Source organism: Psammomys obesus, unplaced genomic scaffold (assembly GCF_907164565.1).
Source record: "Psammomys obesus unplaced genomic scaffold, mPsaObe1.curated_primary_1811, whole genome shotgun sequence".
NCBI classification, from domain to species: domain Eukaryota; kingdom Metazoa; phylum Chordata; class Mammalia; order Rodentia; family Muridae; genus Psammomys; species Psammomys obesus.
The window spans coordinates 1,569,718-1,584,579 of NW_026585504.1; the positions used below are offsets into that span (position 1 = coordinate 1,569,718).

At 40.2% G+C, this 14,862-nt stretch overlaps 1 protein-coding gene across 8 annotated transcripts in view; it reads right to left on the bottom strand.

Moving 5' to 3' along the window:
* The window catches only part of Plcb1 (phospholipase C beta 1), a 758,762-nt gene that overhangs the window by 269,630 nt on the left and 474,270 nt on the right, over positions 1–14,862 (bottom strand). For all 8 annotated transcript variants that reach the window (XM_055605263.1, XM_055605143.1, XM_055605110.1 and 5 more), the window contains 3 exons: positions 8,204–8,283; positions 6,625–6,678; positions 5,384–5,459 (listed from right to left, as the gene is read on the bottom strand). In XM_055605263.1, the coding sequence (XP_055461238.1) occupies positions 5,384–5,459; positions 6,625–6,678; positions 8,204–8,283 (210 nt within the window). The remainder of the gene's footprint in view (positions 1–5,383; positions 5,460–6,624; positions 6,679–8,203; positions 8,284–14,862) is intronic.

The following is a 14,862-nucleotide window of genomic DNA, read 5'->3' on the forward strand; positions in this document are numbered from 1 at the left end:
GGCTGCTTCATACAATAAACAGTATCTGATGGATAGATCCAAGAGGGAAAACCAGGCCAAAATCTTCTTTTTTCAGGACTTCATCCGACTTCAGACATCTAATATAAAACATTTTTGGTGACCATTAGTGGCTACCATTATGTGGACTTACATTATATTAAGAATGCTGGTATAATTTGAAGTATTATGATATGGATTAGAATAATTGGTGCAGAAACCATGAAGAATGAAGGCAAATGAGAAAATCTGACATTCTTCTAGTTATGTCTTTACACAGACTGAATCTCAATAGAGAAACTAAGAATTTAAAGTAAGAGTTTTTGGTGTTAGCAATAGTGGCATTTGTATTTGCAGATCCATGGACTTGGCAGCAGCATGTCCACATGGTAAGTAAAAGCAAAAATTGGGACATATATGTGGCCTCTGTCTATGCATATATAGAACATACTAAAAAGGAAAATGAGATTAATATTGAGTACTTGCTAAGCATTACTCTATGAGCACCCTTTGAATATTCTTATTCAGTTCCTGGCCCAGTTTAGGCAGTTTTACTGTTACGGCAAAATGCTCGGGAGAGAAGTCACATTCCCTGAAGTCCCTGTTGAAGCAGGTACAGTGGTGGCCGCAGGCACACGATGGGTCTAAGTGGCTCAGCACCATCCCTCACACTGTAAACCTACATGCTCAAAGTTCATATTCGTTTTAGAATTGTTTTTCTTTTTCATATATTTGTGTATTTAAAGAATCATATTATGGTGAACTCGAATTTAATATTCAAAGAGTTTTAAACTACATTTTATTAAAGCAGACTCTAACATAGATTTATTATCATCATCATTATTACTTCTTTTGTATTTTATTCTCAGCATATGGATGTTTCGCCTGAATGTAGGTCTGTGTACCACGTGAGTGTCTGGAGCCCACAAACCAGAAGAAGGTGTCAGATTCCTTGGGAGTAGAGCTACCAATAGTTGTGAGCCACCATGTGGGTGCTGGGACTCAAACCTGGGTCCTCTGGAAGAGCAGCCAGTGCTCTTAACAATGTGCTCTCCAGCTCCAGCTATTTTTTTTGTGCATTATTACCTGCTAAATTTTAGACATTCAGCCCCTTTTAATATTTTTGTCAAAGAATCATAAAACAAAAGTTGAATTAGTCAGAGCTCATAGAATCATTACAAATAATTTGCTCATTGTCTATTGGGTTATGTGGTTTGAAATATAATTTTGGTATGGTGATTTGATGAGCCATAACTGCAAAATGATATTTCTGATTTATAGTATGGAAGTAAGGCAATGAACTACAGTTATACAGAGATGCTCCTCTGTAAGCTTTATCTATAGCATTTCTTAATAATACCTGTGCAAGTCTTTAATAGAAGATAACTAGTCTCATGTATTTAATGCATACTTACATACATCCTGTAGGAAAGTTTATATTTAAAACAAATATATGTATTTATTTATTTTCTTATTAAAATGCAACCTCACAGGGTAATGTCATAGCAAGATTACAATGTAATTCCAAATGTCACCAAGCCCTTTCAAGTTAATAAGCCTTAAATCACGGGAGTTTGGTACTGATAAATTATTCTCAGTTCTCAAAGAGCTTGTGAGTAAAAGAGTAATTTTCTGAATATGGAAAGGTTTTCACAGGTCTCACTGGAAAATATTCTTGGATTATTAATAGAAGGACCGTAATTGCTTTGTCTCACTTTAGGTACCGTTTTACTTTTTACCAACTAGGGTAACTTGAGGCTAGTGACTGTGCTCTCTGAAGGAGAGCCGCCCAAAGCAACGCACCATTCCAGCAGGCCATGTCAGCCAGGGTACAAGTTCAAGTGCATTAATTAGCCCTAACAATGTGCATAAAGATAATGTTTAAAAAAACCTCAACAGGATATCCACAGCGTTTCTGGTAATGTGTCTATTTACAGAACACAATTAAGTTCAGTTTGGATGATGGCTGGCTAGGAAGCAGACTCCCATTTATGCAGAATTATCTACCATTTAAATGACCCCTTCCTTCTTAGGAATGTGTAAAATATCCCTGGGCAATACATTCTGAATCCTTTAGCCAACCAGTGACTACTTCCCATAATCACTATTCAGGATGTGTGAAATCAACACGAGGATTTTTGAAAACTGGTTTGGAAGTAGATAGCTCACAAAAATGTTTATTTCCTTGCTTTGAGATGGTCTTGGGTTTGTGGATCTTAAAACAGCATTTAAATTCTACAAGTCCTTCAGATAAATTATAGTTTACAATGAATAATGAGCTTTCAAAACTATAGTAGAGGTTGATTATATCTTAAAATATCTTCAGTTTGCTTTCAGAAAATTGTCATTACATTTAATTTGCTAAAGATAAGTATATTTTTCAATTTAAACATAACTCCTACTGTTTGAATCTCATTTTTCTTTTAAAATGTCTCCAGTTGATATTGGACTGAATATTTAAGCCTATAATAGACATAGTGAATTATAAAGACTCAATTTATGTTTATTGACTTATTTGTTGGAATCTAATTGTTCAGAAAATTGCAATTTACAGAGAATTGATTGATGAATTTGATTTTTTTTTCTATTCAGCTTCATTCTGCTTTTTTTCTTTCATTTAACTAGATGTAGAACACTAAGTTAAACCTTTGATCATTGTATTTCACAAGATTGTATCAAGGGAAGATAAACGTAGAGGGGGTTACAAAAGGGGAAAATCTTCTCATGTCTTGTACTTCCATCCCTATGCTTCCTCTTCATGCCCAGTGTGTGTAATGATCATTCCTCAGCTGGTTGAACTCCTCCAGACCCAGGTCCCTGTGCAGCGTCTTTTATGGACTTTTCTTCTCAGTGGCAGCACTCATTCTGCTTTAACAGCACCTCTTTCCATTTGTGAATGCACCTGCTGGCATGCTGTGACTAGTTCTGTCAGACTCTAGACTGAGGAGCCAGAGCGACAGCATTCGCTCAATGCCGGGGGTCTGCAGCAGGAACACTTTCCTATTCCAAAGCTTCTACCAGGAGAACAACAGTGAGTGCATCTGAGCATTTCACCTTGTTCAGCACAGTGAAGGGGAAGGTGTGAGCATGAGTGCCACAGTAAAGCCATCGCGAGGTGTAAGGGAAGCCCTGGGTTCAATAATCTCCAGCACTACCCCTTCCCAAACAGAGAAGAAGAGAAAGGAAATGGACTGCAGGGGCCAGAGCTGTTCATCACTGGCCATATGCACTTACAAGAGCAAAATTGGTTGGTATTGGAAAAGGGTTTATGGTGATCTCTTTTGCTCTCTTTTATTTTTCAAAAGAACTTTTACTTGTTTATTTATTATTTTGTTTCCAGAGGTAATATCTCATTCTGCAGCTCCGGGATGGCCTAGAACTTGCAGTGATCCCAGTCTCTGTCCCTGAATGCTGGAACTGTAGGCAACACCAAGTCCAGCTAACATTCTTTCTAACCTGTTTAGTTTTCTAATGTTTGGAACTGGAATTGGGTGACAATGTGCTCAGTCTAAGTTCATCTCGGGTTGAAGGGTAGCTTTCCAGTCTCACTCAGTGCAACTGGAACATGGCTAGTTATCTCTAGAGGCTTACAGTCCCCACCAGGAGCCAGTGGTCTAGATAAAGGCTGACTTGTTTTCAGATACTCGATGAAGCTAATGTGGAAGAAAAAGGAAACTTCTACAGAAGCATGAGATACAGAGTTCAGGCAGCACACTGTGCTCCCAGAAGTAACGGTAACACATCCTTTTACAATTATGTGGAAATAAACTGAAAAGGAGTTCCTCTCAGGCGTAACATAGATGGAATGGCTTGTGTGTCAGGTGCAAAAATAAAAAAGCATCTTGTGTGCTGGCCTTCTCGCTGTGAGCAGTGAGTGATCTCCCAACTGTTCTGCGCCTGCATCCCTTTCAGCACAACCTGTGGGCACAGCCTTGAAGAGTATTTATACTAAATTTGTTTATCAACACATGCACCTTTCTCCACATCCTCTCCAGCCTGTGTTGTTACTTGAGGTTTTGATCTCAGCCATTCTGATCAGTGTAAGATGAAAGCTCAGAGTCGTTTTGATTTGAATTTCCCTGAAGACTAAGAATGTTGAACATTTCTTTAAGTGTTTCTCAGCCATTTGATATTCCTCTCTTGAGAATTCTCTGCTTAGCTCTGTTCTCCATTTTTTAATTAGATTATTTGGTTTGTTGGTGTCTAATTTCTTGATTTCTTTATATATTCTGGATCATTAGCCCTCTATTGGATGTAACCGGTGAAAATCTTTTCCTAGGCTGTCATTTTGTTCTGTTGACAATGTCCTTTGCTTTACCGAAGCTTTTCAGTTTCACAAAGTCCCATTTATTGTTTATCTTAGAGCCTGAGCTATTGGTGTTCTGTTCAGGATGGGAGCCTACTATAGAGGGTCCTCTGAAAGGCTCCACTCAACAGGGGATTGAAGCAGATGCTGAGATTTACAACCAAACTTTGGGCAGAGCACAGTGAGTTTTATGGAAGGACAGAAGGAAATGGAGGGGACAGAAGCCCCACAAGGAGACCAACAAAGTTAAAAAATTTGAGCCCAAGAGGTACTGCAGAGACTGATGCACCAACCAAGGACCATGCATGGAGAGGCCCTAGAACCCCTGCTCAGATGCAGCCATAGGCAGCCCAGTCTCCATGTGGGTTCCGGAGTAAGGGTTGCAGAGGCTGCCTCTGTTGTCTGCTCTTTGCTCACTCGCCACTGGTGATGCACCCTTGCCAGGCCACACAGGAAGAGGATCCAGGCAGTCCTGATGAGACTTGATAAGCTATGGGAACACGGTAGGGGAGGAGAACTCCCCCTTTCAGTGGGCTTAGGGAAAGGGGATGGGGGAAAGAGGGAGGGAGGGGGCTTCTATCGGGATATATAATGAATAAGTTGTAATACATATTATATATACATTACATGCACACACACACACAAACAAACAAAAACATGTGCACCATGTCCCAACTGTGTCTGTAATGGATACATTTTAAAAGGAGAGCTTTAAAAGAGGTAAGTTGAAGTTTGTGTTTCAAAAGTTTCTGAAGCATAGATCCTAATGCTGCAGCCCTTTAATACAGTTCCTCCCATTGTGGTGACCCCCAACCATAAAATATTTTATTGCTACTTTATAACCATGAATTTGCTACTGTTATGAATTGTGATATAAGTATCTGATATGTGACAACTGTGAAAGGGTCTTTTGAGCCCCCAAATAAGGCCACGCCCCACAAGTTGAGAATGGCTGTTCTAAAGCATAGCAGTTTTCCTAACTGCACCAAGCTATGTCTAGGAAACACTAGGCAGTGTAAGTTCAGCATGGACTTTTAAGAACTGTTATGTGTTGGGATAGTGGAAAGCCAGCATGCTCACCCTCGAAGATGGAAGACTACAAGCCTCTAGAGCAGTTTCGACTCGCTTCCGGTCTGCTGAAAACAATCGGTAGATGCTACAAAGTGAAAACATAGACATGAGAACCGGTTAAAGGTTGATGTGGTTCACTCCACACACAGATGACCTCAGCTCAAGGTATTACATAGAATGAAAGTTAGGCAGCTTTGAATAATGAAAAAGACACCATTTCTCCACACATTTGAATCTGTTCTCCAGATCTATGTGTATCTTCAAAAATTATAGTGTCTGTTATAAAAATCTGATATAAAATATTCTAACATAGTGGAGATGACCAATGAAAACTATTGCACTAGCCATTTTTTATATTAATTCCTAAAACAAATGATCTTCCCAGTCATCTCTTGTTATGTATATTGCCTCCTGTGGTACAGTCTCACTGCTGGCTTCCATGTCAAAGCTGAAGGACTTCTGGCTAATGTGTTATAACCATGTACTTTCCTTGGCCACACATTTGTTCTTTAAAAATAGGTGCAAGAATTAAATATACTGATTTGGATTTGTACGTTCTAGTGGAACATTAGAAAACCTAGCCTGGTGTTTAGCACTTTTGCAGGGAAAAGGTGACTTGCCATCTTGTTCACACTGGCTTTTCTTTGTGGCTGTCTTCCTCTTCTTCCTCTTCTTGAGTTCTTTATATATTCTGGATGATTAGCCCCCCTGTCGGAGGTAGGGTTGGTGAAGATCTTTTCCCCCGTCTGTAGGCTGTCATTTTGTTCTGTTGACAGTGTCCTTTGCTTTACTGAAGCTCTTCAGTTTTTTGAGGTTGCATTTATTAATTAATTGTTTATCTTAGAGCCTGAGATTTGTAGCTTAAGCTCTCTGCCCGGCTCCTGTGTCCACTGGACATTAGGAGCCCTGCCCTAAAGTGGCCACTCGGAGCACCAAGCTTATACAATTTGCACTACTAGAATAGATCTGAATCTCAGTCGAGTTCTGCGATTGAAACAGGGGATTTCTTGCCCAGTTCCTGAGTCCACTTCCTGTAGGATCTCAAAAATGATGTCACAGGAAGTGGTGGCCAGGGCAGTGTCATGAGAAAGCCAGATGTTCTTGTGTGAGACAAGCATGAAGGAGGACAGGGCTACCACATCAGGTCCATGTTCCTACTCGGCCTGGTGAAGAAATAAGCCAGACTATGGCATAGATTCAAGTTTTTGGAACAAAGCAAATGAATGATGAGAAACAAGCCTGAAGCTTACTTTTTGAGAGGAATGCGCCCTTCTGGAGTGACCTGAAGCTTGAGCTTGGTATATCTGTTGGGAGAGAAGAAAAGTAAGCCATTAATTTTAACAAGAACTGAAAAACAGATTATGTGAAGACTTCATTTCCATGTGCAGTGTGCTGAATTTGGTATCTAGATGGCAAAATGGAATGCTGTCTGTCTAGATGTCTCCCAGAAGTTCCCTTCATTCCTTCTAGAGTCAACCCCCACAAATCACTGCCATGCTTACATGAAGCAGAAGAAATTGTCTTTGCTTGTTTTTGTCCCTTACTTAAAGTAGGACCATATTTGGGGCCTGGCTTCTTTACCTCAAAATTAAGCTTCTGAGATCCGTCTGTACTCTGCTTACAGTTATCTTAGTTTGCTCATAAGGAATTCACAGAGAAATATGAGGACGGCATTTATCCCTTCATCTGCCTTCAGACACATGGGTGGAGAGCCAGGGCAACGGAACTCTGAACTCTCACTAGTGGGAGTGTGATAGGAAATGTTGCCTTGGGACCCTGTGTTTACTGTGACCAGACACCCCCCATCCAGATTTGTACACAACACATCAAAACTCATGTGCTACAGTTCTCACAGGAGTCCCCACAAAGGTCCTCCATCTGGAATAGACATTTGCAGCAGATTATGATCGGTCAGCCCGTTTACCATGCTGGGTCTTAGCTTCAACGCCTTATTTCTCGCTGCATCTCATTTATTAATGCTACCTAGAAAAAGACATGTTCTAGAAATGTCTAGATGGAGGATGAACGGGATAGAAAAAGGGAGAGAGAAGGGAAGGGAAGAGGCATGTTGGGAGTTTCCTTAAGGTAACAAAAGGAGGGGATCACTCCATGATGAGGCGTTTGAGTAGAGACCTGTGAATAAAATTCATAGAAGAGAAAGATAGAAGCGTGACTGAGATGAGGTCTAAAACAATGGGGATGGCTTCTGGAGCAGGGAAGACAGGCATGTGTATTGATGCTTCTGCTTGTGGCTTTGATTTGAAGCTCCTGAAGCTCCAAGTCACCAGGAGAACACACCTGTCCCCCTGCTGCTCAATCTGGCATACATCATTATTTCCTTTGGTCAAACAATTTTTAGAAAGTTTGTTGCAATTCCTGGTGATTTTCTAATCTTATTTCCTTCCCTTCTCCTGTTATTTTCCTTCTGCTTGCCCCTCTATCCTCTCTTTTCTCTGTTGTCATCTCTAAGGTCTGGAATTCCACCATCAACCCATGGAATGAAGGGGGGAGGAAGGTCTTGTACCCAGTGGAGGATGCTCTGGAAAGAGGGACTCTGTTCTGAGCACAGCTGCTCTTCTTGTGTATCAAAAGCCCTCATGTGCAGGCCACCTCAAGCTGATATGCTTGCTCTTGGGGAACAGAACCCTCTGTCTTGGAAGTCTTCCAAGCCTGAACAGTAGACAAATCTATCTTTCTACCTATCCCAAAGGGAAATGTATGTTTATGAATGTGAGAAGCCAAAGCAGCGTAAACAAAAGACTCACAAAGGGGAAAGGAAACTGACTCACAAGAAGCCACACCCTCAACAGTACAGCCAGAGTGACTTACGCTTTCTCCAGAAATGCATCCCGGGACATGTTCTGAGCCAAAAGGTTTGTTGCCAAGCTGAAAACCTCATTTGTCCATTCCTGAAAAATATAAATCATACTTTCAATAGTTTAAATACTGCTCAGATATAAAATATGCTTTTAACTTGCCTGCCAGGAAGACAAATTAATTCAAGTTGGATGTAAACAACTTCCTACCTAACCCCCTCTTTATTTTGATAAAAATGTTATAATTACATTCAAATCTTAGTGGTTCCTCTTTTAATAAGGGACTGTATACATAGAGATACATTTTTCTGTCTTCTAAGGTCCCCATTGATAAAACTGCTGTGCTTCAACAACTGTACAATTTTACTTTTTTTTTTTTTGTTGTTGTTGAATTATAAACAAATGCAGAATAACAGAAAGTTTAGAATGTGGTAAATCTCCTTTCAACGGAATTGAAACAAGTTCTTCTCCCGTCACGTTCTCGAGGTTTATCAGTGTTAATTAGCTCCCAGTCAGAGGCAATCTCAGTGCCAGTCAGCATGTTCACGTGCTGCTCATCCTGCCCTCGGCTCCGCACATGCACAAAAACAAGGTCGCATCTCCATTCGTAGTAGTAACGATCAATTGCTTTGCTAAGTGACTTTGTTAGGACAGTGTCATCCGGCATCTTAGTAATGGCTTTTGGTCCCTCTGTCATGAACTGTCTCTATGTCCTGCAGTTCTCCCATTACAGTTTATCTTTCCTTTTAAGTCCACTGACTTCATCTTTACGTATTTGGATGCTCCTTTATGTGGGGCATGTGTACCGAAGGTGGTCATACCCTCTTGATAAACTGATTCTTCGTCATAATATACGACATTGTCCTATTGTTTTTATTTTATGTCTATTTAGTAGTCATTTCTGGTTGACATTATTCTGAAGTATTTTTCTCTCATCTCTTAAATAAACTCTCACTTTATGTGTATACTTAAGACTAAAGTGAATCTTTTAAAGCAGTGCATTTTTGGATCTTGCTCTTTTTTTTTTTTTTTTTTAAATTCTAGCTAGTCACTCTGTATCTTTTAACTAGAAAATTTTCCCTAGTTACATTTAATTATTGGGGGGTGAGAAGTTACTGCTGGCATTTTGTCAGCTTTGTACAGTCTATAGTCAATTCCATTTTTGTGATTTTTCTCTTTAAAATGAATTAATTTAAACATTTTCACAGATTACACAAACACATTGTGGTTACTCTCCCCTCCCTCTTATTTCCCTCCCATCCTGACACTCCTCTTCTTCCCTACAACTATCCTTTCTATGTTCTTGACTTTTTTGTTTTGGTTTGTGTCCCACAAAATTTAAGTAGGCTGTCCATGTGACCATGGCTTGGGCACTATTAAGAGCCTAGCAAGCTCAGCAGGGTAAAACTAGACGTTTTGCCTCTTTGTCTCCCAGAATCTGGTGGTCACCAAGAGCTTATCAGTAAACAGTGGGATCCTGTGATCTCGTTCTCTGTCCAGAGCTGACTATGATGATCCCAGAGGTGTGGTCCAGTATTGGCAGGCACAGATGCATGTTTAGGATGGCCATGTCCTGCCCATGTTTAGAAGATGGCCTTTTGCAGCCCTTCTCCCTCCCTTCTGGCTCTTACATCCTTTGTTCAATGATACAGTCGATGTTCTGTAAACTTTAAAGAAGTGGCATAAGCATCTTTTCTAGGGCCGAGCCCTCAGCCATCCTTTCCTCTCAGCATTTTGTGTAACCATGGCTCTCTGCATTTACACCTGTTCAATGCAAAGACGGGCTTTTCTGATTGAGGGTGAGAGTAGCCTTTGTCTGTGTGAGTACAGAGATATTTAGAAAGCGGTTTGATGTGATGTCAGCAAACAGCAGCAGAAGGTGTCTTCTCAGGCCCGAGACATCCTTGTCATGCTGCTTGGACCAGGGTTAGAGTGCCAGGCGTGGACTCCTGCTTGTGGTGTGGACCTCATGTCCAGGCTGGCAGGCACATGCTCACCCCTAAACAAGTTGTGCCACTGTTTCCCCAGCAGCGTATCTTGCAGGCTTAGTGTTGTAGTTCATAGCTATGACACCTGGGAAAGATCAATGGTGCGTTCCACCCCCTGCCCCACCTCCTGCAGAACATGGTCCGGTACTGCGCAAGATTCCAGTAGGGAAGGAGCTCAAGTCGTTCTCAAATAGTGAGCAATCTAGGATCTTGTGATATTTGTGTTTATTGTAAAATAATGTATTTAGTTCAGCATTTTTACAACTTAGGTTTGTTGTTGATACTGATTTTAATAACTATATAGTATCTTTAAAACTTGTGATCGTTTGCTTCCTGGATTAGAACCCCAATAGTGTGCTATCATGTAATAACAGGATACTTTATATAGGACTGGAGTAACAATGGGTCAAGAGTGATTGAAAGGGAAGACAGACTGCTTAAGACAGAAAACTAACTGGAAGCAAAGAAAGCAAACGTGTTATGAGTTACAAGGAGAATTAACTCTAGTAAGAATAAAGAAAGCTAGAGATAGAGATAGATAGAGAGCGAGGGAGAGAGAGAGAGAAGGGGGGAGAATTGCAACTAAAAAGTAGCTATAGACCAGGGTAAAAGAACATTTAATGTGTGTTCAGATGCTCAAAGATAGCAAACAAATTGTATGATCAAAAGAGACTCCCCTATTAGAGGACTTGGGGAAGGGTATGGGAGGAGATGACGGAGGGAGGGTGGGATTGGGAGGGAGTGAGGGAGGGGGCTACAGCTGGGATTCAAAGTGAATAAACTGTAACTAATATAAAAATTAAAAAAAAATTAAAAAGCCCCTTTCCAGAATGGGCATGAGAAGGCAGGACAAGGCTGAGCACTAGCGGGTTACCTGACAACAAGACAGGACGAGCCTGGGGCTGAGTGGCGATGATGGAGAACTCAGTCAGGAGGCTGCAGCAGTGTGGGTGAGGAAAACTGGAGCTTTGTCTTCCACAGATCAGAGGATTTACAAAGAACAGCACAGGGGAGTGGGGAAAGGAAGATAAAACCTCCTACTACAAATGTGAGCTGAACTGTTTTTAACAGCGTGGAAAGTAATTTTAATAAAATCAGATAATTTGAAGATTAAAAATAAATATTGTCACTGGTTTTAAAGATTTGTTTTTCTTTTTAATACTTCCTGGAATAAAGTCAAACTTCAGATTTTTGTAGCTCCACAGCAACTTTATGTAGCACAGGAAGTCTTTATAACTGAGGTCGTTGTGTAGTCTGATGGGTTGTTTAGAGCAGCAATTCTCAACCTGTGGGTCGCGACCCCTTTGGAGATCATATATCAGCTATTTTGCACATCAGATATTTACATTACGATTCACAACAACAAGATTACAGTTATGAAGTAGCAACAAAGTAATTTTATGTTTGGGGGTCACCAAAACACGAAGAGGTGTATTAAAGGGTCGCAGCATTAGGATGATTGAGAACTACTGGTTTAGAGGAAATTTAACATCAAATACAAAAGGAATTAAAATTCTTTCTGGAGATTTAATTTTTGTCTGACATTATAGACTTAAAATCTAAGTCTCCCACTATATCTAGTCCAATAAAAACATAATATGAGCCAAGTGAAACTTTGAATTTTCTAGTAGCCAAATTTAGCAAAAAAAAGTACATCACATTATTTTTACTAAGAAATTTACTTTAGTTCAGTGTTTTACCTGTTTGAGCACCTCTGTGCCATAACATTGAGATAATTCATCCAACCTCCTATGATGGGTTAGTATAAATTCAGATTTAAAAATAAAAATACTGTACAAAAATTACGTTTATGCTAAATATAAAAGTAATTATACAACATAAATTAATTTCATGTTTAGATTTGAATTTTAGCCTCAAGATTTTTCATTAGAATTTGAAAGAATATATACAAAAATCCCAGAATCAGAGAGAACATGGTCAGAGCCTGTTAGAGTCTTTCCCAGTATAGTAACCAGTGTTTTGGATTCTTGAGTGATGTAAGCAGCCATTAAGTAGAAGGAAGGGATATGGACCCACGCTCTGGAAAAACAGGGCCACATACGGAACAATATTTCTCAGGTTTTCAAGTGCATCTGTATCAGGGTCTTGCTGAAGAGCACTTGCTCCTTCCGTAGGGCTGAGGAGGGGGCAGAGATTCTGTATTTCTCAGGAGCTTCTGGGCAAGGTCTTCGCTGCCCCAGGACCTGAGCGGCCATATTCTAGAATGGACATGCAGCACTGCCTGAGAGCCTGTTCCAAATGTTGGCTTCATGCTCCACACTGCTCTATACTTAGCTAGTGAGCCTTTATGTGTTTTATATGTGTCAACACTTAAAACACGGCCGGGCCAAAAGCAGCCCTTTGGAAAACAGGGCTCTCCAGGATCCGGCTGGGGAAGCTTCCGTCCGGCTGTTGCTTATTTCCTTCTCAATCACTTAAATAAATGATTCTGGGCTGTTGTGTAGCCCCCAAAGACATTGCAGCTGTGGTAGGAGCAACATGACTAAACCGAGGGGCCAGAGTGTAATGAGGTATAAGAAAACAAGAGTCACTGCTTGGGAATCAGATTACTGGTTTCTTTGACTTTAAACCTGAACTCATTATGAGGCTATGGAATCTTACTGGGATCTTGTTTTTGTAAATCCAGTCCGAGCCTTGGGTACTATGGCCTGAAAAGGGCAGCTTCTTTAGTGTAGAGGAACTGCTCTTTTCCTTTCAGAAACCAAGTATTCACAGTCACTCCACCTGGCTTGGATCCAGCTATTTAAATCCTGAAATTTCTTAAAGGACATTTCCTGTCTTGAGTTTAATCTCACTCTTGGGACAAAGACCTTAACTTGAGAAGTTGACTCTAAAGATCAACTGCAGTGGAATTTGCTGGAGTTTCAGTGTTCTGTTTCTGTTCCTTCTCCATTTCCTCTCCTCTCAGATGCCAGTTTAGACAGGTCCAAAGATACTTTTCCTACCATGTCATGAAGGTAGTGCCCTTTTATTTCTAAAGCTATTTACATTCTAAAATGTGTGGCATGTGATTTCATGTGTTTGCTTAATAGTATGAACACTTACTAGTCACAATTATCAGTTACACTGATAATGACTGCTTGAATGTTTACTGTACTCTGAAGGGAGATGTTTGTACTCAGTAACTGGTTCTCATGATATTTTACTAGGAGATGGATAGTTATTCATTTTACAGAAAGGATTTATGGACTCAAAGAAGTTATAATTTATACCTTGGGTGAATACAGTCACTGCTTAGAATCAGATCACTGGTTCTTGAACTTTAAACCTGAACTGTGCTCACTGTTGTGTTGTTTTAGAAAATTCAAGCTAATCAACACAATTAACAGATAAATAAAGCATGTGAACTACATCTTAGAGCCAACACAAATTTACAACTTCCTATGGGTGGGCTCTGCTGTAAATATTTTGTAAAAAAATAACTCTTAATCCTCACAATGCCCTCTGAAAGGTAGTTTATTATCAACAGTCCATTTTCCAGATGAGAAAACTCATTCGGAGAGATGTTCAATAAATAGCATAAGGTGAACACAGACAGCTAGGGCCATTTAGAATTTGCACCTGGGTTTGCCTCTGGAGTCAAGCATTTTACTGCTACCTAACAAGGATGAAGTGAATTAAGTAGCAGAGAAACAAGAAATGGTTTAATGGTGAGAATATGAGGCCAGCCACAAAGTGCAGAGCTGAAGTCTCGCAGCCCTGATAAAGATGGGCACCAGCTCAACCCGATTTTCCTTTAGTTCCATACAGAGAAGAAAGGGAAAGAATCAGCCCTAACATGATTCATCACTGTCCTTCATCCAAATACCAGCCATGCAGTCCTTCAATTCAATGCTCCCAGTTCTGAGAACAGAAAGGAATTCTCCAGGGCTAATTCAGCCTCTGGCTAAGAGGAATAAACACACAAAGACAGTGTCTGTGGGAAGAAATGTCATTCTTGCCAATGTTTCTGTTTTCTGCTCTTCTGATTCACGTTATTTTAAATATTCTAATTTTCTTATTACCCTTCATTTTTCAATATTTCACTTTTCGATATACATATGAAAAACACAGACTGATGTAACTAACACATTTGGCCATCAATTCAAATTTGACAAACAATAACATTTTGTCACAGTTCCTTAATTAACTTTTTAAATGTAAAAAATATTGCAAACTGCTGCAATATTGTTTAAATGGACTCTTTCTTGTGCTCTCCCTTCTTTCCTTTCTCAGGAGTAAGCTCTAGTTTGAGAAGTAAACATAAACACTACATCTATTTTTATGTGGTATTCTAAAGTGAATAAGATAGTTCAGGGTCAGATTAAAGCCTGAGGGGTCATCCAGCCTGCTGTCTGATTTGTAAATAAAGGTTTATTGGAACATAGACTCTTCTCACTTCTGAATTGTCTGTGGCTGTAAATGTTGTTCTTATTTCCTCAAATGAAGGGATGAGAGGAGGACCACACTCGAGCTTTAAGGAGACACTGCTGGGGCTGAGCCCAGAAGATTTCTTTCCTAGTTCTAGCTCCCCCTAAGCCTAGGCCTGGAAGCTTCCAGCCTCCCTAAGACCTGATCTCTGTAATCTGGATCTTGCTGGCTTCAGCTTTCTAGCCTCCATCTGCTAATTTAGGCCTAGAATGTTTCAGTCTCTGAGACTTACTGCTGAATAAACTCCTTGTTT